At 40.3% G+C, this 23134-nt stretch overlaps 2 protein-coding genes across 5 annotated transcripts in view; one reads left to right on the top strand and one right to left on the bottom strand.

Annotated features, from left to right (window-relative positions):
• Window positions 1–8823, top strand: part of FGF2 (fibroblast growth factor 2) — a 77817-nt gene extending 68994 nt beyond the window's left edge. Inside the window, 1 exon segment of the mRNA XM_062198893.1 lies at window positions 8452–8823. Coding sequence (XP_062054877.1) covers window positions 8452–8637 — 186 coding nt within the window. The 3' untranslated portion in view covers window positions 8638–8823.
• Window positions 8824–8872: 49 nt separating this feature from the next.
• NUDT6 (nudix hydrolase 6) overlaps window positions 8873–23134 on the bottom strand; it is a 52557-nt gene continuing 38295 nt past the window's right edge. For 3 of the 4 annotated variants that reach the window (XM_062199665.1, XM_062199664.1, XM_062199667.1), the window contains 2 exons: window positions 14118–14172; window positions 8873–9449 (listed from right to left, as the gene is read on the bottom strand). In XM_062199665.1, coding sequence (XP_062055649.1) covers window positions 9052–9449; window positions 14118–14163 — 444 coding nt within the window. In that variant the 5' untranslated portion in view covers window positions 14164–14172 and the 3' untranslated portion in view covers window positions 8873–9051. Of the gene's footprint in view, window positions 9450–14117; window positions 14173–18046; window positions 18218–23134 lie in introns of all 4 variants that reach the window. The other variant, XM_062199666.1, reaches the window with a different exon arrangement.

The following is a 23134-nucleotide window of genomic DNA, read 5'->3' as shown; positions in this document are numbered from 1 at the left end:
GCAGGGCATCCTGGAAGCTGACAGAACACCCCAAAATGAACATGCAACTGAGTGCTGTTGTTTAAGTCCACCCCTGGGGAATCAAAGCCTGTGAAGCTCAGTGACTACTTTTCACATCATCTTTGTGACTCCTGTGCCTTTTCACTCTGTATTTCCTCTCCACCCTGTTCTTGACCTTAGTTCTGAGATAGGGAAAAAGGAGGATTTTTTTTTTCTTAGTGGCATTAAAAATGACAAATGTGAACTCACATGGATTAACTTGAGTTCCCACAGGAAGTGTGTATTAGTTTATTTTCTTTTGTGGGGCGGCTCCATGGCTCACTCGGTTAATCCTCCACCTGCGGTGCCGTCATCCCATATGGGCGCCGGGCTCTAGTCCTGGCTGCTCCTCTTCCAGTCCAGCTCTGTGCTGTGGCCCAGGAGTGCAGTGGAGGATATCCCAAGTGCTTGGGCCCCTTCACCCGCATGGGGGACCAGGAGGAAGCACCTGGCTCCTGGCTTTGGATCGGCGTAGCTCCAGCTGTAGTGGCCATTTGGGGAGTGAACCAATGGAAGGAAGACCTTTCTCTCTGTCTCTCTCACTGTCTAACTCTGCCTGTCAAAAAAAAAAAAAAAAAGCAATATTTTCTTTTGCTGTAACAAAATACATGAGGCTGGGTACTTTATAAAGAAAGGAGGTTTATTTGCCTTTTTGGAGGCTGCAAGTGCAAGATCAGGTGGCACCATGGATTGGGCCGCTGGCGAGAGCACTGTTGCCCATATCACGTCATTTTCAGATGGCATCATGATGGTAGTGTCTGTGAGAGGACAGGAATCCAGGAGGGGACTGCCTTGTTCTTTTTAACAACCCTTTCGAGAGAATTAACCAGAACCACCTTAGTTTCTTCCAAGGACTAAGCCACAAATTGACCTAATAACTTCCTACCACCTCTTCATCACACAGGGAACCAAACTTTGAAGACATGAACCCTTGGAGAACACACTTAAACCACATATCTAAACCCTAGCAAAGAGTAATACATTTTCCCAAATGTAGAGAAAGTACTATATTTGGAATAGCTACATTTTTCTAGGTTAAAGTGTTTCACTCGTAGCACATTTAGCTTACCAAAGCTTAGCAACCAAAGTTAGTCCTGTGTGTCTTAGTTTAAGCCTTCTGTAATGCATGCTTTTCTGTAAGGCTACCATTGATTTATTCACAACAGTCAGAATTAGGTTTGTTTATTAGAAATGTATTGCATAATGGGCAAATCAGTTACATTTATATTTTAGTTTTTAAAATTTCAGTTAATGGTAGTCAAAATACAAAGCTAAGCAAATATCCAGAAATAATTCTTTTTTCTAGAGGCAGATTATAGTATCTAATATTGTTCCCCTACTTTAGATGGTGGGGACACGTGTTATTCACTTGCAGTTCCCTCCCAGTCCTTTACTTTTCATTTTTGTTATTTTATTATTATGCCAGCCCTTTTACTTTGTTGAAAAATTTATATTAAGGACTACAACTTAATGCATTTAATATGTACAGATTTGGGAACATGATTCTTCCACCCCTACATCCCTCCTACCCATATTCCTGCCTTCCTTCCTCCTCCCACTTCCTTTCCCATTCTTACTTTTTAGAGATCAATTTTCAGTTAATTTTTGTACTCATAAGGTTAACCCTACACTAAGTAGAGAATTCACTGATTAGTACGTAGAAAAAAAGAAGTAAAGAACAAAAAACAATCAAGAAAAACATTGTTCTCCAACACTCAAGGCAAGGGCTGTTCAAAATCATCTCAGTGTCAGTTTTGCTCCTATAGATTACATTTTAAGTACTCTATTAGTTACCACAAGCCAGAGACACCATATGATATTTGTCTTTTTGTGACTAGGTTATTTCACTAGGTATAATGGTTTCTAGTTGCATCCATTTTGTTGAAAATGACAGGATTTCATTTTTTAACCATTGTGTAGTATTTAATAGTGTGTACACACACACACGCACAATAATTTCTTTATCCAGTCTTCAGTTGATGGACATCTGTTTTTTTTTTTTAAAGATTTATTTATTTATTTGAAAGTCAGAGTTACACAGAGAGAGAGGCAGAGAGAGAGAGAGGTCTTCCATCTGATGGCTCACTCCCTAGTTGGCCCCAACGGCCAGAGCTGCGCCAATCAGGAGCCAGGAGCTTCTTCCGGGTCTCCCACGTGGGTGCAGGGGCCCAAGGACTTGGCCCATCTTCTATTGCTTTTCCAGGCCATAGCAGAGAGCTGGATGGGAAGTGGAGCAGGCAGGACTCGAACCGGCGCCCATATGGGATGCCAGTGCTTCAGGCCAGGGTTTTAACCCACTGCTCCACAGCACTGACCCTGGACATCTGGTTTGATTGCATATATGCTATTGTAAATTCAGCTGAAATGAACATGGGGGTACAGACAATTCCTTCATATGCTAATTTTGTTCCCTTTGGATAAATTCCCAGGAGTAGGATGGCTGGGTCATATGGTAGGTCTAGATGCAGCTTTCTGAGGTATCTCCATGCTGTCTTCCACAGTGGCTGTTCCAGTTTACAGTTCCACCAACAGTGGATTAAGGTTCCCTTCTCCCTCATCCTCACCAGCATTTGTTGACTTCTGTATGAGAGCCAGTCTAACAGAGGTGAGGTGAAACTGTATTGTGGTTTTGAATTACATTTCCCTGATGGCTAGTGATCTTGAACATTTTTTCATGTGTCTGTTGGCTATTTTAATGTCCTCTCTTGAAAAATGTCTGTTCAGGTCCTTTGCCATTTCTTAGTTGTGTTGTTTGTTTTGTTGTTGTTGAGTTTCTTGAGCTCTTTAATAGATTCTAGAAGTAATCCTTTGTCACTTGCATTGTTTGCAGATATTTTCTCCCATTCTTTCAGTTGTCTCTTCAGTTTGCTGAGTGTTTCCTTTACAGTACAGAAGCTTTTCAGTTTGATGTAATCTCACTTGTTAATTTTGGCTTTGATTGCCTGTGCTTCTGGGGTCTTTTCCAAGAAGTCTTTCCCTATGCCAATGTCTTGTAGGGTTTCCCTAGTGTTCTCTAGTAATTTGATGGTATTATGTCATAGATTTAGGCCTCTGATCCCTTTAGAGTAGATTTTTCATTTTGTTTCTGTGGTATATGTTTTTACATTACCTTTTCCATCTCAGATTTTATTGATTTGGGTCTTCTCTCTCCTTTTTTGGTTAGATGTGCCAGTGGTTTGCCAATTTTGCTTATTTTCTCAAAAAACCAGTTCTTCATTTCATAGATCTTTTGTATTTTTTGTTTCAATTTTGTTTATCTCTTCCTTAATTTTAATTATTTCTTTCCTCCTAAATTTGGGGTTTGGGTTGTTGCTTTTTTTCTAGACCCTTAGATGTATTGACAGCTCATTTATTTGGTGACTTCCCAGTTTCTTGATGTAGGCACTAATAGCTATAAACTTCTCTCCTAGCACTGCTTTTGCTGTATCCCATAAGTTTTGATATGAGGTATTGCCATCTTCATTCATTTCCAGAAATTTTTAAATTTCTCTTGATTTCTTTTATGACCCACTGTTCATTTAGGAGCATGTTGTTCAGTCTCCATGTGTTTGCATATGTTCTTGAGATTCTTGAGTTGTTGCTTTTGTGCTTCAACCCGTTTTGATCAGAGAAGGTGCATGATATGATTTTTTTATTTTGAATTTTCTGAGACTTCTTGTATGGCCTAGAATATGATCTATCCTGGAGAAAGTTCCATGCACTGCTGAGAAGAATGTGTATCCTGGAACTGTGGGGTGAAAAGTTCTGTCGATATCAATTAGGTCCATTTGGTCCATCATGTCGATTAGCTCTGTTGTTTCTTTATTGATTATCTGTTAGTTGATCTATCTATTGATGAAAGTGGGATGTTGAAGTCCCTCATTACTGTTGTATTGGAGTCTGTGTCTCCCTTTAGATCTGTTAACAGATCTTTTAAAGAGCCAGGCACTCAGTAATTGGCTGCATACATATTTATTATAGTCACATCTTCCTGTTATATTGATCCCTTCATCATTACATAGTGCCCTTCTTTGTCTCTTAACAATTTTTGTGTTAAAGTCTATTTTGTCTGCTGTTAGGACGACTACACCTGACCCCTTTGTTTTCCTTTTGCATGGAATCTCTCTTTTTCATCATTTCACTGTCAGTCTGCGTGTATTTTTGTTGGTGAGATGTGTTTGTTGTAGGCAGCAAATAGATGGGTCTTGTTTTTTAATCATTATGCCTGTCTGTTTCTTTAACTGGAGAGTTGAGACTATTTGTATTCAGTGTGACTATTGATAAGTAATAACTTGGCCCTGCCATTTTTCTGTGAATATTCATATTGTTTACTTTGGATTTCTTTTGTACTTTTGGGGGATTTTCTGTCTTTACATTCTTTCTTGATGGTGGGTTTATTGCTGTGTGTAGCATATCCTTTAGCATCTTTTGTAGGCTGGACACGTGACAAATTCAATTTGTTATGGAAGGTCTTTTTACAAAAAATAAATATTTATTTGAAAGTCAGAGTTACACAGAGAAAGAGAGGAAGATAGAGGAGAGAGTGAGGTCTTCCATCTGCTGGTTCACTCCCCAATTGGCTGTAATGACTGGAGCTGTGCTGATCTGAAGCCAGGAGCCTTCTCCAAGTCTTCCACATAGGTACAGGGGCCCAAGGACTTGGGCTGTCTTCCACTGCTTTACCAGGCCATAGCAGAGAGCTGGATTATAAGAGGAGCATATGGGACTTGAACCTGTGCCCATATGGGGTGTTGGCTCTGTAGGCAGCAGCTTCACCTGCTATGCCACAGCGCTGGCCCCTTGAAAGTCTTTATTTCACCTTCATTCATAAGTGAGAGCTTTGCAGGGTAAAATATTCTGGGTTGGTAGTATTTTCCTCTTAAGACTTGGGCAATGTCTTGCCATTCTGTCCTAGCCTATGCAATTTCTGAGGAGATGTCAGCTGTTGGTCTATTTGGAGATTCCCTCAAAGTATCCTGGCATTTCTGTCATGCACATTTTAGAATCTTTATGTTTCACGGTGGAGAGTTTGACTGAAGTGTTTCATGGTGATATTTTCTGGTCTTGTCTATTAGGAGTTCTGTGTGATTCCTGTACTTGGATGTCCCTTTCTTTCTCCAAGTTAGGGAAGTTTTCTGTAATTATTTCAGTAAAAAGGCCTTGTAATTCATATTCTTTCCATGGCTTCAGGCACTACTAAGACCCATATGTTGAGTGATTTGATAGTATCCCATAAATCTCCCACACTGTTTTTTAGTTTTCTAATCACTTCTTTTTTTTTTTTTTTTTTTTTTTTTTTGGTCTGACTAAAATTTCCAAAGATTCATCTTCTAACTTGGATATTCTTTCTTCTGCTTCACCAAGTCTATTTTTAAAGGCTTTCCAGTGCATATTTTGTTTTATTGAATTCTTCACTTCTAGTATTTCATTTTCATTTCTCTTTAAAATCTCAATTTCATGGGAAATATTTTCATTCATATCATATGTTGTTTTCTGTAGCTTGTGGATTTGCTTCTGATTGAGTAGTCCTTTCCTCAGTCTCTTTATTTTCACATTCTAATATTAAAATGTTGTTGTATTCCTTTGCAGAGGTCATAGTGTCTTCCTTGTTTGTTGAATTTTTCATTAATTTTTAGGTATCTTTAGAATTTTTTTTTCCTCTTAAGGCTTTTTATCTTTGAGCTATGCCTCTGTGGCTTAGTGGAGTGTTGATGCTTTCAGTGAATAGCAAGAAGTGTGTGTGGTTAGTGATGCCAGGGAGTTATGGTCAGTACTCCAGGATGGGGTATCTGGGGTAACACCGAAATTGGGTGTGGCAGCTCTCCTCTGGTTAACTGGATGGAGAGGAATGGTCATCTCTGTTAGTGGGACCACTCCTCCTCCTCCAAGCTAAGGAGTGCCCAGGTGTTAGCTCTGAATGTGTTCAACACTCATCTGCACCGCTGTATGAACTACACATAATTGCACAGCCCCTCCTGTGAGCACTGTTCCTTCTGCCATGAGCTGTTCTAGGCGACCAAGGATGCACCCCAGCACTCTGATTGCCCAGCAATTGCTGGGTGCATACACAGAAGCTGGGACAGCTGCCATATGCCTATGTCTAAAAATGATGCCAGTTCTCCCACCACTGGGTGCAGGTCACTGTTGTAGGATGGAGGAGGGGACAAAGTGCTTCCCTTCCTCCTTGGGCAAGCAGTCACCCTACCATCCTGAGAGATCCTGGCTGGATGAAAAAATGTAGTTTCACCTCCTGCTGTATTAATAGCAGCGTGGACAGCTGGAGTCGGATCTCACCTGGTTTGCCAGGGTGGGAGGGTTCTTTCTCGGATCCAAGCTGCTGGGTCTTCCATTCTTGCTGTACCTTGCTGTGTATCTTTACTTTCTGCACAGGTCAGGGCTGTTTGCAATGCTTTTGTAGGATCTCCCTCTGCAGTTTCCCTTGCAGCTTTGCCTTGACAGTGTACTTTCTCTTTTTTTTTTTTTGACAGGCAGAGTTTGACAGACTCCTTTTCCGTTGGTTCGCCCCCTAAATGGCCACTGCGGTTGGCATGCTGCGGCCGGCACACTGCGCTGATCCAAAGCCAAGAGCCAGGTGCTTCATCCTGGTCTCCCATGCAGGTGCAGGGCCCAAGCACTTGGGCCATCCTCCACTGCCTTCCCGGGCCACAGCAGAGAGAGCTGGACTGGAAGAGGAGCAACCAGGACAGAATCTAGCGCCCCGAGACTAGAACCTAGGGTGCCGGCGCCGCAGGCCGAGGATTAGCCTAGTGAGCTGTGGCACCGGCCTCTCTACTTCTTTTATATTAATTTCACCCCATAGAAATTAGACCACCCTGTCGCTATTTGTCATCTTAGAAAGTCCCAGCACTTCTCCCCCCCCCCCCCATTCATGTTTTTCTCACATCTTGTGCTATTGTTTGCCTTATGTTGGTACTAGTGAATCTGGGAAAAAGTTCAAGTCTTTTAAATGTGGGTTTTCTCAAACCTTAAGTTTCTTAGGATATATGTGTACATGGAAATAAGCTGGAACCTGATATATTGCATAACTATGGTTTGTATTAATATCTATAAATATATCTTTTATTAACATATGTAGATGCAAGTGTAAAAATATTTAGTTTTCTATGAGTATCATTCAATCAGCATAAAATATGAATGTTTTTCATTTTGTGCTGATTAATTTTGGTAATTTTTTTAATCAGGTATCATGTTACCCTTTTTTAAATTTATTTCAGAGACAGGCATGTGTGTGTGTGTTTTCAGAGATTCTGTTTGCTGGTTCACTCTGCAAATTCTGCAGCTGTCAGGGTTGGGCTGAGGCTGCAGCCAGGACCCAGAACACAATCCAGGTCTCCCACTTGGGCTGCAGGAACCCAATCACCTGAGCCATCACCACTACCTGCAGGTCTACATTGGCAGGAAGCTGGAGTCAGGAGTCAGGGCTCGGAACTGATAAGGGGTGTAGGCATCTTTAACCACAAGGCAAAATTTATTTTAACTTAAAACTAAAATTGTTTGGTCTAATGCCTGCTCCTTGAAGTTGATTTTTAGACATTAACTTAAAATATTTTGGCAACCTTTTAATTTCCATTACTTAGAATATTTCTAGGTCCCATGATTTGGAAGCTAGCTATTTCTTTTGTGAAAAATAAATTGAAATAAAGTCCCTCCTATTACCTAAGAGACTACTAGAAATTTGAGTGTCCTACATTATTTATTCCTCACTGTATATTTGTATTTACAGAGTACTAATTTTATATAATGTTCCAATATAATTTTTGGCATTAAATATCATTAGCTATTTTCTATACAATAAACTATTATTCTTATACTTTAGAAGCAACCTTAGAACCAAGTACATTTTTTATAATTTAGGGAATTGTTTCTGTAAGATATTAACAAATCTCATTGTTTGTGGGATGAGTGTGCTGGGTTACCCTTCCACCTCTGCTTCAGTGGAACCCTGATAAAACTAAGAATGACCGCTGACTGGTTCTCTGCCTCTTGCCTGGGAGGAGTGATGGCAGGTAGGAGCCAGAGCACGGGGCTTCCCTAAGCATAATGTGCTTCATGTTAATGGTGTGGGTCGTCTCTTTGGGGACCCCAGAAAGCTATGTTCATGGATGTTTCTAGTCTGTACCAGTCTTGTTTCTGTACCATCTTAGCAGTCTTGGTGCTGAACACCTGACCTCCCTTGTGGAGGCCAGCAAATATTCCCAGCACTCCTACCTGATGCTGTGCTGCTGATACGCTGCATTTACTGGTCAGCATCTTTCTGCAGAGCTACCCTGCATCACATTTTGGCTGACTGAATGTTGTTGAATTGTCCTGCTGAACCTAAGACCAGTGCTGCTGGTTGAGCAAAATGGGCACTGTATTATCATTGTGTTTTTCATATTCAACACTTAAAGCAGTTCTTCTTTTATTTTTCAGAAATGTGTTACAGACGAGTGCTTCTTTTTTGAACGACTGGAGTCTAATAACTACAATACTTACCGGTCAAGGAAATATTCCAGCTGGTATGTGGCACTGAAACGAACTGGACAGTATAAACTTGGATCCAAAACAGGACCTGGGCAGAAGGCTATACTTTTTCTTCCAATGTCTGCTAAGAGCTGATTTTAATGGCACCATCTAATCTCATTTCACATGAAGAAAGAGAAACATAAATTTGTTAATGAGAGGAAAACAAATGTCTACAGCTCAGCTTTTTTAAATGGCCAGGAAACTTTTTATCTAATAGTAAATGTTTAGGAATTGTTTTCTTTACTGAGGCAATGGTTAGAGAATGTATAGACTTCCACCTTTTATATAGAATCTGCTGTTAACCAGTCAAGGTTACCTAGAGCTACAATCTTTTTCACATATTTGCTTTATTTGAAAAGCTTTTAAAATATGCACATTTATAAATTTTCTTCATGGAAATCATATATTAGAAAATTAGTCATATTTAATCCCAAAGGTTCATTATGTCTTATAGCACATATTCATTTACATGTACATCTTAAATTTAAAAAAATGTAAAATGTGAACTTAATCCATTCCTATCATAGTTTTGTAATTCTCTGGCAGTTCTTTGTGATACAGTTTATAGAAAAGGCCTGCGTAAACTGCTGGAAGCTTTTCCATGGTCAGATCAATCTTGTCAAACCCTTCTCTGTACCCATATAGCAGCAGTCCCGCGACTCTGCGGGTGATGGGAGTTGTGTTTTCAGTCTTAACAAGCTCAGTGAGATCCATCCACTCGCATCTTAAGCATTCATGCTGGCAAAAATTTATGGTGAATGAAAATGGCTTGAGGCGGCAGACAATATACATATCAGACTTCCCAAAGGCTCCCGGACTGGTGTGCTGCTGCCGGATACTCAAGAGGGACTGGAATTCTGATTCTATCCCAGTCTCTTCAAAAACTTCTCGAACTGCTGTGTCTCCTACATGGAAGACAGATGTACAAATCACTTAAGTATCACATTTTCAGAAACGTCATCATCAAAGATTTCCAGTGAAGAGAGCATTATCTAAAGTTTCCAAAGCAAACGGAACTGCAAGAAAGTTTTCAACACGAACTGCCTGCCTTCTGGATGTACTGAAATGGTATTTTCTCACCACTGTACATTTCAGGAGCTTTTGAAGTACTGAATATTCCTTTTGGTTGCTACTTGGAGGCTTATTCAACCTGTACATTTGTGGGGTTGGATCTTTTTAAACTCTCTTGTTTCCCAAAAGGTAAAAGCATAGGTTACTAAAGTTAAAATGTATGTTGTAAAGCTGTGTGAATACTCACATTCCTTTATAGTTCTTGATCATTATTCTATTCTTTATCATCCATTAAAACTGCCTCAATTGATACATACCAGCTTTGCAGAAAAGTGATCTATTCCTCCTGGTACATGGAGTGCTTCAAAAGTTTGTGGAAAATGGAGTTATGATGTTTATTTTGGTGTAAAAATTTTTAAAATCCATGCAAAAGTTAATGGGGGCTGTTTGGCATTGCAGTTAAATGCTGCCTTGGAGACCTGAATCCCACATAGGAATGCCTGTGTCTGAGTCAGCTCTGCTTCCTATTCCAGCTTCCTGCTAATGCAGACCTTGGGAGGCAGCAGGTGATGATGGATCAAGTAGTTGGGTGAGACCTGCCACCCATGTGGGAGACCCAGACCGTGTTCTTGGCTCCTGCACTTGGCCCGGTCCAGCTTAGACTTTTGAGGCATTTGGGGAGTGAAACAGCAGATGAGTGCTCTGTCTGTTCTGTCTTGTAGATAAACAAGTTTTTGTTTATTTTTTTTATTTTTTTATTTTATTTTTTTTACAGGCAGAGTGGACAGTGAGAGAGAGACAGAGAGAAAGGTCTTCCTTTTGCCGTTGGTTCACCCTCCAATGGCCGCCACGGTAGGCGCGCTGCGGCCGGCGCACCACGCTGATCCGATGGCAGGAGCCAGGTGCTTCTCCTGGTCTCCCATGGGGTGCAGGGCCCAAGCACTTGGGCCATCCTCCACTGCACTCCCTGGCCACAGCAGAGAGCTGGCCTGGAAGAGGGGCAACCAGGACAGGATCGGTGCCCCGACTGGGACTAGAACCCGGTGTGCTGGCGCCGCAAGGCGGAGGATTAGCCTAGTGAGCCGTGGCGCCGGCGATAAACAAGTTTTTAAAAAAAAATTTATAAAAGCAGTTGTCTTCCTTAAATTAATGTAACATATATGTTATGGAAAAAACTATGCATGGATTTCAAAAATATTTTGAATCTAAACAACTTATCTACCATTTTCCATGTCCTTTTTGGGAGTCCCTTCAGAAGTCTGTAGAGCTGCAGCATCTACCAAACTAGGGGATTCTGACCTCTTCTGGTGAGCTCAGGTGGGCTGTACAGCCTCCAGGCCAGAAAGGAGATTCCTATACAACTTTCTGTGTGCACCTCTAGTTGTTCCTCTGTCCCCATCACAGATGAGTTTGAGATTTCCCTTGTTTTCTCTGAGAAGATTCCAATAACTTGGATACATTCCTTCAACACAAAAATGCTGCTGTCATTTCATCCATAATTTTCAAAACTGGGAATATATAGAATTTTTATAATACAATGGTTTTCATATTTTATAAGGTTGACTTTTCACATAAGTGCAAATTTCTGTGGCAAGACTTTTATTACCATCAGTATATTTTTGTGGTTGCTTTTTCTAAGCATCCACATGGACTCCTCTAACTGGACTTTTCATAAATTTTCTGAGACTCTGCCATTGTCTCCCAAAGTGTTTCCAGGAAGCCTTTAACAAAGCTGCCTTCTTCGACCACTTTGCTGGGGAGACTTCACCATTGCTATAGAGGTTGCTGTTGTCAGTATTCTTTAATGCTTCCATTGTTTGAATTTGCCAAGTACTGCTAAACGGTATTTGCCTTCTCAGCAGTCCTACTGGTGAAGGACAGACAAGGAAGAGGAAGTCAGAAAAATGTCTCCGTTCCTGTGTGCTTTGACTGCAGACTTTGTACCAGTCCCCCTGGATATGCTTTTGTTTTGTTTTTAGGAAAGAGTTTTGGAAAGATGGAGAGGAAGAGCAGAGTGTTCTACACAGAAGGCATTTGTCCACCATTTTTAAACTGAAAGCATAAAAGATAAATTTAGGTTTCAGAGAAAACTTTCCTTAATAAGAATCATTTTTATGCTAAGTCAATACCTGTTTGATATTAAATAAGAGTGTTCCTAAATATTCTATAATGTTATTTAAATGTTTATTTTTGTTCTTCAAGACAACCCCACACGCTTAGTCATTTTTGTTTTGCCCATAGTACCACTAATCAAGAGCTGAGCACTCAGTTTATCAGTCTTTCAGTCTTGGCTGTTTGTACATCCCTGAAGCACAGGATGGGGCCTGTGAGCTCATCTGCTCTGCTCGGCAGTCTCCAACTCTGAGAGAAGATTGAAAACCCACACTTCGTGGGGAGTTTTGATCCGTTTAACTTGAATCGTACTGACTGGAGATTGAATGGAGAAACAAGATAGAGGATCACTTCTATCTCAAGAAGGAAGAAATCTCTTTCCCAAGGATTTCAATATAAATTTATCTTGATTTTTAGCTGCTTTTTTCTGTTCTGTCTTAAAATTTTAATGTACTATAAGCTAAACTTAGATAATATTCACTGTTTTATAGGTTTGAAGAATATAGAAAAATCTAGAGGATTTTGCTAATGAAAGGGTATGTTAAAATAGGGTACACTGTTTTGCTACAGGATTATCAATGAGTTTATATTTGCTATTTCTATTTTGTAATATTTAATGACGGGATTAGGTTGAAAGAAAACAATGGGAAACATTTTGCAGAATGTGGGTTTTCCTAGTGTTTCCTCATGTGCTGATGAGCTCTGCTGCCTTGTGGACCTTTGGCTGAGGCATGCCACTCTTGGTATGCCACTCAATGGTAATGAGATTTTTTTTTTTAAAGGAACCTTGTAGATAATCTTTAAGAGTACTGTTTTATATTAAAGCCTTGAGGATTGCATTCACTTTTGTGTGCGATGCTCATTTTTTAAACATTACAGATAATGTTTCATTTACCAGGACTTTGGAGCCAAGATCCATTATAAATGTTTAACTGTGTGTGATGACAGCTGTCCTCAAGTATATTATATGCTTTCCTAAATATACCAGGTATAAAGAAAATTATTTAAATAATGTTTGGGTGATTTGACTATCATTAAGCATATCTATTATTTTGCACTGTGTTATAATACAGAAGTCTCCAGCTATCAACATAGTCTTTTAGACTTGTAGCAATTACCACTTCTAACCGCTTTCAGGGTTTTATCAATTCTAAGGCAAATACTTTATTTGTACTCCATGTAGGAAATACAATGAATGCCAAGTGCTCTGCTTGCCTTAACTCCTCATGACTGGGGCATGTATATAGATGAGTTCCTGTGACAGCTACAAAAACTTGACAAAAGTATGATGTCTTTAATTATCTAGAGTTAAGTATATACTTCAGAACATTTCTTAAATCTAAAATTATGCATATTTGGCTTGGTAATGTGTTCATTTATGCCTAACTGTAAGTATATCTGAAATTAAGTAAAAAAAAAAATCTGAGAAGGCATGACTTGGGAGAAGCAACTACACAAACCATTTGTGCACTGCAGTTTGCCCAATATGGATTGGGTAAGAATGCCAAACCTAAGCTTAACTAGTTCCCATGTGCTTGCAAGTCACTGATGGTCAGTGTGAGATAATTAGGGGCTGTGGAATCTAGGCAAAAGGACAGTAATTATCATAGATTGTTAGGAGTTGGCTATGTAACATGTAGAGGGCATTTTATATGTGGATAATTTAAGAAAATTAAGTTTAACATATATACATTTTAAGGTAAAATATTGAAAGATAATTTAGGAAACTGCCTTAATTTAGTTGTGGTCTAAACACAAGAAGGTACATGCATTTTGAGGGAAAGGTCATGGAGACATAAAATATCTATTGATTAATTAGGATGGAGATCGAATTTGACCCAGTGGTTTAAGGAATAGTAAGAAAATTCAGCTTCTCTTCTCCCATTTGCTGTAATTCAGAGATGTAAAGAACTCTAAAAGCTCACTTCACATTTCCTTAATTGTTGAGAACACTAAGTTGTTTTAGGGGTTATTTCTCATTTGAGAGTTTTTCATATATTTAACTAATTTTTGGTTTCCTGACTATTCAAAATAATTAGATAAAAAAATTTTAAGAGCAGAATTATGTCATCATTATAACTGACTCTATTATTTCAAAGTTCATTTAAAATAATAATTATCCTGTGATGGAATTTGTGTTTTCTCATAGTTTTAATTGTAATCATAAATAACTATTAATGCTAAACTTTACTAATTAATATCCAAGGATTCTCTTTTTCTTACAAATTAGTCTAGAAGCAGACCTAAACAGAAGGGGAGGGTAATGCTCCGAATGGCATTATTTATGCTAATGGAATAAGTTGTAATGTTAAAGTTTTGCTACTAATCTTCCAGAAATTTTCTTAGTCTGAATCAATTAGAAAGTTTAAAATCTTAACTATAAAGCGGAAAATAAATGCATGTATTTCTTTAACATTTTCAAGCTACTAAAAAATATGTAGGATACACACCGATGTCTTCTCCAGGCTCTGACAGGCCCCCGGGAAACTTCCACATATTTTTTAACTGCAATAGAAAATCAGAAAATAAGATTAACACAGCATTATACACACACACAGATTCCACAAAATCCACCCCATAATTGGTGACGGCATTAGAGAATTTCTTTTTTGGTAATTGCATGCAATTTTTTTTAACAGTTTCCTTCCCTCATCTTTCCTTCTTTTTTGGGGGGAAACTGGTAACTGATGAATCTTTTCCCACCTTTTTCATGTGGAAGTAGTTCTGTTTCATTAATGTGATAAAATCTGTATAAATGAAACTTTGGAAAGAAATATCTACTGAATTTGTATAATTAAAAGTATTCGCTGCTAGTTAACTATGAACAAATAGAATCTTACAGATGCTGCTATAAAGAAGTAGAAAATACAGTATAAATATAATCACTAAAGTAATGCTATTTTAAACTTTCACATCCATTTTCTGTATTGTTTCTAACCATATATAATACTCAAGATTTCTGTTATATGTATTAATGATTTTATGTAAAATGTAATTGCTTTTCAAGGTTAGTGTGAATAAAAATGATTACTTTGTATTTTCTTGTCTATCATTTCTTTTTTTGGGGGAAGGGGCAGATGGGAAGATGTGATATTGGATAAACATAGATGGAAGTAGATTATTTTGAGATTACACTGGACAGTATTCTTCCAGTTGACAGGATTATTTCTCTCCTGTCGGAGTTGTTGCATATCTCCATCAAAATGACCAAACTGAAGAATGGGAAATTACAATAACATTCTCACAAGGGAGGTAAACCAGTAGCCAGTACACTTTATACTCTTCATTCATAAAACAAGCTTGTGGACCTAGTGTGATTTGTGAGCCACTCATTTCCTGGATGAGAGCTTCTTAAAGAATGTGTCACTTCTCAACTATGTTAGGTTGGAAACCAGTGGCCTGGTTCCCAGTTTCCACAGACTGTTCATTATGTGGGTACAAAATCCAAGCTTTCCACCCTTCCATGTCTGGTTCAGGCTGGGCCTTATTTTATAGAGCACATTATGCTTGCTTTTGTTAACATAGAAGTATATCTTTAACATAGCTTTACCCCAATACATTCATTGTCTTTTGGGTTCCATATTGAAAGTTTAGAGGCTTTGCTTCTATAGAAACTATACCGTCTTCTGTGTGATAAGATTTTGGACGTCACACCATAAATTCTATGTGTGACAAATATAACAGGGCAGACAGATGCTTCCCTAAAAACAGTAAAAATCAACTTTTAAAATCTTGATCTGGAATTGATCTTAAATGACCAGAGACTGTTGATTATATTTGGAGAGAAGAACTTGATAGAAAGGGGAAAATGCTAGATAAAAGATTGAAGAGCTCACACAAACTTGATTATTTTATAGAGTACAGCTTAGATATAGAAATATTAGGTATATTTTTATGCTGGTAAGTAGTTTGTGACATTTTCTGGCACCACTTGGGTTTAAAGAGCTAATTTTGTAAAAAACAAACTCCTTGTCCCCCATGAAGCTGGACCCTGAGTCCTAAATGTTAAGAGGCCTAAATTCTGTGGCTTGAAAAACCTGACTAAAATCCTAGGTATCATCAATAGTGAGGCAAGCATGTCTTCCTATTCTTTTTCCCTCTTTATATTAAAAAAAATTCCCATTAACTGGATTGGCAATATATGAACAATATTAAAATATACCTAACATATGTTGAATGGTTACTACGTTCCAGGCACCATGCTAAATATTCTATAGTTACTACTCACATTGAAATTTACCAATAATCCCATGGGGAACTATTGTTCCCACTGCAGAGGTGATGAAACTGAGGGCAAAGTCTAAAGTGCCAGGGGTCTCACAGCTAAACTGTGTGGTAAACTCAGGGATAAAATAGCCATATCTAAAGAAATATTAACAGTTGATTTGATATTTTCTTACTAATCCTTAACTACATGCTTTTTTATATGCCTTTTGATCTTTTCCTGGGATCTAATTGGAATGTCCTGCGTAAATCCAATCAGAAGTTGTATCTTAGATGTAACATCCCTGCAGGGCTTCTGAATTTGTACCATAGTGTTTTTCTCCGTTCCCTTTTTTACATTCAGATGATATTTTAGTTACTGGGAAGCACTGAAGTTGATTGTTCATACTTCCCTATATGTTTCTATACATCAGAGACACATATGCAAGGTCACATTTTTCTTGCCCATCTATGTGCAGTTACACTTCTGGCAACATGAGGGAGAAATGGAAGTGGTCTTTTCCACTTAGGAAATTTTTTTTTAACTTTTATTTAATGAATATAAATTTCCAATGTACAGCTTATGGATTACAATGGCTTCCCCCTCCCATAACTTCCCTCCCACCCGCAACCCTCCCCTCTCCTGCTCCCTCTCCCCTTCCATTCACATCAAGATTCATTTTCAATTCTCTTTATATACAGAAGATCAATTTAGTATATATTAAGTAAAGATTTCAACAGTTTGCACCCACATAGAAACACAAAGTGAAAAAATACTGTTTGAGTACTAGTTATAGCATTAAATCACAACGTACAGCACATTAAGGACAGAGATCCCACATGAGGAGCAAGTGCACAGTGACTCCTGTTGTTGACCCAACAAATTGACACTCTAGTTTATGGCGCCAGTTACCACCCTAGGCTCTCGTCATGAGTTGCCAAGGCTATGGAAGCCTTCCAAGTTCACTGACTCTGATCATATTTAGGCAAGGTCATAAAAGACAGGGTGAGGATAGTAACCAATGATCCTTAGAGTGGCATTAACCAGGTCTGAACAATTATACAGCATTAAGTCGGGAAGAGGACCATCAGTACACACAGGTTGGGAGTAAAGCCATTGGTGGTAGAGGTTATGATTACAAAGGAATGAGGCCCATCCACTTAGGAAATTTTAGCAGCACTGTTCATTTCCACTTGCGAGTCACAGGCAGAACTGGTAGTGTCTAATTCAGCTTCTGTGACTGATAAAGTCAGTTCCTAAATTGCCCATGACAGATGGTTGCCTGGCCTCTACAGATTCTTTGAATCCTTCAACAAATATTGGAAGGTAGGGAGTTGGCACAGTGGTTAAGATGCCACCTGGGGCCGGCGCCATGGCTCACTTGGTTAATCCTCCGCCTGCGGCGCTGGCATCTCATATGGGCACCAGGTTATGACCTGGTTGCTCCTCTTCCAGTCCAGCTCTCTGCTGTGGCCCAGGAGTGCAGTGGAGGATGGCCCAAGTGCTTAGGCCCCTGCTCCTGCATGGGAGACCAGGAGGAAGCACCTAGCTCTTGGCTTCAGATTGGCATAGCTCCGGCTGTAGAGGCCATTTGGGGAGTGAACCAACAGAAGAAAGACCTTTCTGTCTCTCACTGTCTAACTCTGTCAAAAAAAAAAAAAATGCCACCTGGTACTCCCACATGGAATCCTGGCTCTGCTCTCAATTTCAGCTTCCTGCTAATGCATCTTCTGGACTAGCAGCTGTGATAGCTCAAACATTTGGGGTTCCTGCCATGCATGTGGGAAACCTGGCCTGAGTTCCTGGTTCTTGGCTTTGGCCTGGTCCAGCCCTACCCATTTCAGACTTTTGGGAAGTGAACCAGCAATGGGCAACTTTTCACTTGCTGTCTCTTGCTCTGTGTATTTTGAGTGTTTCTGTCCCTCTGCCATTCAGAGAGGGGAGGGGGGGGAGGGGGGAGGAAGGGAGGGAGGAAGGAAAGGAAGGAAGGAAAAAGAGGATGGAAAATGATAGGAGGGAAGCAATGAGAAAGTATGTGTACAAGAGAAAGATGTAGAGATTCCTTCTATGCTTGCAAATATCTTAATGCTATGTAACAAAATACAATGCAGCTTCTGGGCAAGTGCTGCAGTGCAGTAGTTTAAGCCACCGACTGGGGCCACTTGCATCCCTTACCAGAGTGCTAGTTCAAGTCCTGGCTCCTCTACTTCCAATCCAGCTTCCTGCTAATATGCCTGGGAAGCAGTGGATGATAGACCAAGTATTTCAGTTCCTGCCACTCTTGTGGGAGACCTGGATGGAATTTCTGGTTCCTGGGCTTTGCCCAGTCCTGGCTGTTGAATGCATCTGGGGAGTGAACCAGCAGACAGAAGATTACTCTTAGCAAGAGTATGTATCTTTTACTCTTTTATAGTCACAAGCTTAATAACACTGTTCTTACAGTTATTATTTTATTTTTTATTTATTTAAAAGGCAGAGTTACAGAGATAGGAGGAGAGAGAAAAAGAGAACGAGTAAGCGGGCTTCCATCAGCTGGTTCACTCCCCAAATAGCCACAATGGCCAGGGCTGGGGCAGGCCAAAGTCAGGAGCCTGGAGCTTCCTTTGAGTCTCCCATGTGGGTGCATGGGCCAAAGCAGTTGAGCAATCTTCTGCTACTCATTCTAGCTGCACTAGCAGGGAACTGGATCATGAAGTGGAGCAGCCAGGTCTTGAATTGGTGCCCATATGGTGCCTCTAACACCTAACACCACAACGTCAGCCCCCTCTCATAGTTATTTTCATGCTATGGTTAATATTTTTTCAGTAAGCCATTTTTACTTTGTGGGAATCACGTTTGAATTTATTTTTTGAAGGGTCAAGAATGCTAATCAATTGTGTACTATAAACTACCTCAGGGAGCTAAAACCAAAAGGATTATTATTTTTTAAATAAATTTGAATTTTTAAAAAAAGATTTGTTTTGAAAGGCAGAGTGACAGACAGACAGTGAGAGAAAGAGACCTTCCATGTGCTGGATCTCTCCCCAAGTGGATACAATAGCCAGGGCTCAATCAGGCTGAAGCCAAGAGCCTAGAATTCCACCTGGATCTCCCACATGGGTGGCAAGGGCCCCAGAACTTGGGCCATCTTCTGCTTCTTTCAGGTACATAACCAGGGAGCTGGATTGGAAGCACAAGAGCCAGGATTTGGACTGGCACTCTGATGCTGGAGTCCCAAGTGGCAGCAAAACCTACAACACCAGTTCACAAAAGGATTCTTAATAAAGGCTTCCTCTGTTCCTTATATAGAGTCTCAAATCTTAATAAAGGTTTTCTAAAAACCTTAAATATACATCACCCCCCCAAGATTCTGAATAGTGAGAATTACTATTTATCTCTCTTTTAATCATTTAATCATTTCCCTTTTCTCCATAATATATTTCTCTTTCCACACTTGTTCTTACTTCTCTCTCAGGCCACAAACATGTACTTCTTAGTATCATTGATACCTGAATTAAAGAAAATTATCCCCAGCAATAAACTATGCCATCTGTACCACATATTAAAAACAACAACAAAAAAAGCCTATTACCCTAAAAACAAAACACCATTCAAGAGAAGTCTTTTATTCAATATGTATGTAGGCATTGCCACTAGCTGTTTACTCCTTCTCATCTATGTTTTACTTCATTTTCTGGTTTCATTTGCTCTGGCTTAATGAAAAGAATACAACTCTTCCAGCCTGAATTCTGATTCTGTTAATTACTAGTTGTGTACTATTGAGTAAGATTATAACCTTTCTCTAAATGTGTTTTTCTTAAAAATGGGGATAATAAGTATGATTATTACACAAAAATTTTTTCATGGGAGGATTTTGTTAAATAGCTGATTATTTGTTTAACTGGTCTTATATATACTGAATTAGCAAAAACATACTGACATTAAAATAGCTGTTTATCCTGAAAACTTCATCACCCAAGGTCAGGAATGAGCACTTTAATGGAGGAACACATTTCTCAGTGCATGGTTGAGCATGCTTCTAATTTTTAGGGGGCTGAGGCCTTGGCAGAGTTGCCTGTGCACTACAGGATGGTGCTACCGCTTCACTCAGGTTTTTAATGCTCTTCATATAGGACTGCTGGTTCTATGAACCATGAAAAAAAAATCATTTAGGAAGCTTCTAAGGTTAATCACTCAAAAGACTCCCCAGCCCAGAGATATGACCTTCAGTTGACTCTAAAGGCTAATATAAAAGTAAATCAGCTTGGAAAAAGTCTCCATTTAAATCTGTATAAGTAAACAGTACTTATGAATTCATTTACTCAAAATGGCTAAAATAATGCCACTGTGGATTGGTTTTGAGTTTTCCCTCCTCCATGGGATGGGATGAGGTCTGTCAAAATGTTCATGGAAAATGGAATTTAAAAATAAGTTGATTTTGGTGCAAAAGATTTTTGAAGGGCAGATGTTGTTGCACAGTGGGTTTGGCTGCTACTTGGAATCCCCACATCTCTCACCAGTTTGCCCGTTTGAATCCTGACTGCTTTACTTCTAATCCAGCTTTATGCTATTGCGCCTGGAAGGCAGTGTATGACAGCCCAAGTATGAGAGTCTCTGAGATGAGGATGGAGTTCCTGACTTCTAGCTTAGGCCTTGTCCAGTGCCAGCTGTTGTGACCATCTGGGGAGAGTGAACCAGTGGATGGACATCTCTGTCACTCTACATTTCACATAATTAAACAAATCACACAATATATTTTTTGTGAGGTTCCAAGATGGCAGAATAACAGGGTGGTCTGATATCCACAGGGCAAAATTAATATAAAAAAAAGTGGAGAAAGTATACTCTCAGGGCAAAGGTGCAAGGGAAACTGCAGAGGGAGATCTGCAAAAGCAGCAGAAATGGCCCAGACTTGTGCGGAAGGCACAGACACGCAGCAAAGACAACAGAAGACCTAGCAGCTTGGATTCGGGAAAGAAGGCACCTGCCCTGGTACCAGGTGAGATTGGACTCCACTGGTGTACTCTGTTGTTGATACAGCGGGAGGGAAAGCTTAGTGGATTGTATCTTTTTGAATCTGGTTGGGATCTCTCAGGACAGTGGGGCGAATGCTCACTAAGACTGGAGGTAAAAAACAAACAAACAAACAACAGCACATCTCTCTCTCTCCCCTCCTCCCTCCTCCAATACTGACCTGCAACCAGTGGTGGGAGAGCTGGCATCATTTTTGGACATAGGCACCTAGCGGCCGCCCCAGCTTGTGTGTGTGCACCCAGCAATTGTTGGGGTCGCCCTCCACCCAGTCGCGGGGGCACCTACAGCAGTGCAAAAGCCACTGACAGAGCCGGTCTCTACTGTGCCAGCTGCAATCACCTTCTGAGGGGAAGCAATCTGAACAAAAGGGAAGTGCCACCTGCGGGACTCTGTTATGGGCCCAGCACAACTGTGAAGTTAGCAAGGCTATGGCTGGCAGATATTATGCACCTCTGTGATCCAGAGATCTTACCAGAGAGAAAAACCTGCATACCTCACTGACATCGAATCTGGTTGGGAGGACAGAACTTGATCCAGCAGACTGGAACACATATGGACAGCGGCCCCGGGGGTACCTCAGTCCCCCTGTAGACAGGAAGGGCTAGTGGGGCAGAGTGGCTCCACTTGCACTCCTTGACCTTGAGAGCCCTGGGTGCTGACACTGATGAAACACTGTGATTGTGTGAGAAGAGACAGGGTGTAGGTGGTTTCTGGGCAATCAGAGTACAGGGGCGCACTCTCAGCTCCTTGGTTGCCTAGAACATCTCATAGCTAAGGAACGGTGCTCATAGGAGGGGCTGCACAATCATATGGGTGGTTCATATGGTGGTGCAGATGACTGTTGAACATACTCGGGGCTAACACCTGAGTATTTCTCAGCTTGGAGTAGGAGCAGTGGTCCCACCAACAGAGGTGACCATTTCTCTCCATCCAGATAACAAGAAAGCTACCACGCTCAACTTTGGTGTTACCTCAGATACGTGCCCCATCTGGGATCACTGACCAGAACTCCCTGAAAACACTCACCACACACCTCTTGGTATTCACTGAAAGTTCAGACATTCCACTAAGCCACAGAGGTATAGCTCAAAAATAAAAAGCCTGCAGAGGAAAATATTTTTTTTTTCCTTTTTTTTCCTTTTTTTTTAACTTTTTAAAAATTAATTAATTTTTTTTTTTTTGACAGGCAGAGTGGACAGTGAGAGAGAGAAAGGTCTTCCTTTTTGCCGTTGGTTCACCCTCCAATGGCTGCTGCGGCTGGTGCATCGTGCTGATCTGAAGCCAGGAGCCAGGTGCTTCTCCTGGTCTCCCAAGTGGGTGCAGGGCCAAGCACTTGGGCCATCCTCCACTGCCTTCCCGGGACACAGCAGAGAGCTGGCCTGGAAGAGGGGTAACTGGGATAGAATCCGGTGCCCCAACTGGGACTAGAACCCGGTGTGCCGGTGCGAAAATATTCTAAAAATACCTAAAAATTAATGCAAAAATTCAAGAAACAAAAATAAGGGAGATACTATAACATATAAAGGAATAAAACATTTCAATATTAAAATGTGAAGATGAAGAGCCTGAGGAAATGCCAGAAATGGAATTTAAGAAAATAATCATAGGATTACTCAAAAGTAATCAGAAGCGGCTCAATAGGCTAATCCTCTGCCTGTGGCGTCGGCACCTCGGGTTCTAGTCCCAGTCGGGGCGCCGGATTCTGTCCCAGTTGCCCCTCTTCCAGGCCAGCTCTCTACTATGGCCCGTAGTGCAGTGGAGGATGGCCCAAGTGCTTGGGCCCTGCACCCGCATGGGAGACCAGGAGAAGCACCTGGCTCCTGGCTTCGGATCAGCGAGATACGCCGGCCGCAGCGGCCATTGGAGGGTGAACCAATGGCAAAAAGGAAGACCTTTCTCTCTGTCTCTCTCTCTCTGTCCACTCTGTCAAAAAAAAAAAAAAAAAAAAAGTAATCAGAAGCAAATCCACGAGTTAAGGAAAACAATATATAATATGAATGAAAATTTTTCCCATGAAATTGAGATTTTAATGAGAAATCAAAATAAAATACTAGAAATGAAGAATTGCATAGATCAAATAAAAAATTCAGTGGAAACCCTTAACAACAGACTTGTTGAGGCAGAAGAAAGAATATCCAAGCTAGAAGACAATCTCTGGAAATTTTAGAACAAAAACAAGAAATTAAACTTACACAGTGTTGCAGATATATGGGATACTATCAAACAACCCAACATAGGGGTCTCAGGAGT

This window comes from Lepus europaeus, chromosome 8 (genome assembly GCF_033115175.1).
Source record: "Lepus europaeus isolate LE1 chromosome 8, mLepTim1.pri, whole genome shotgun sequence".
Lineage (NCBI taxonomy): Eukaryota > Metazoa > Chordata > Mammalia > Lagomorpha > Leporidae > Lepus > Lepus europaeus.
This window is presented reverse-complemented; position numbering and strand designations above follow the sequence as displayed.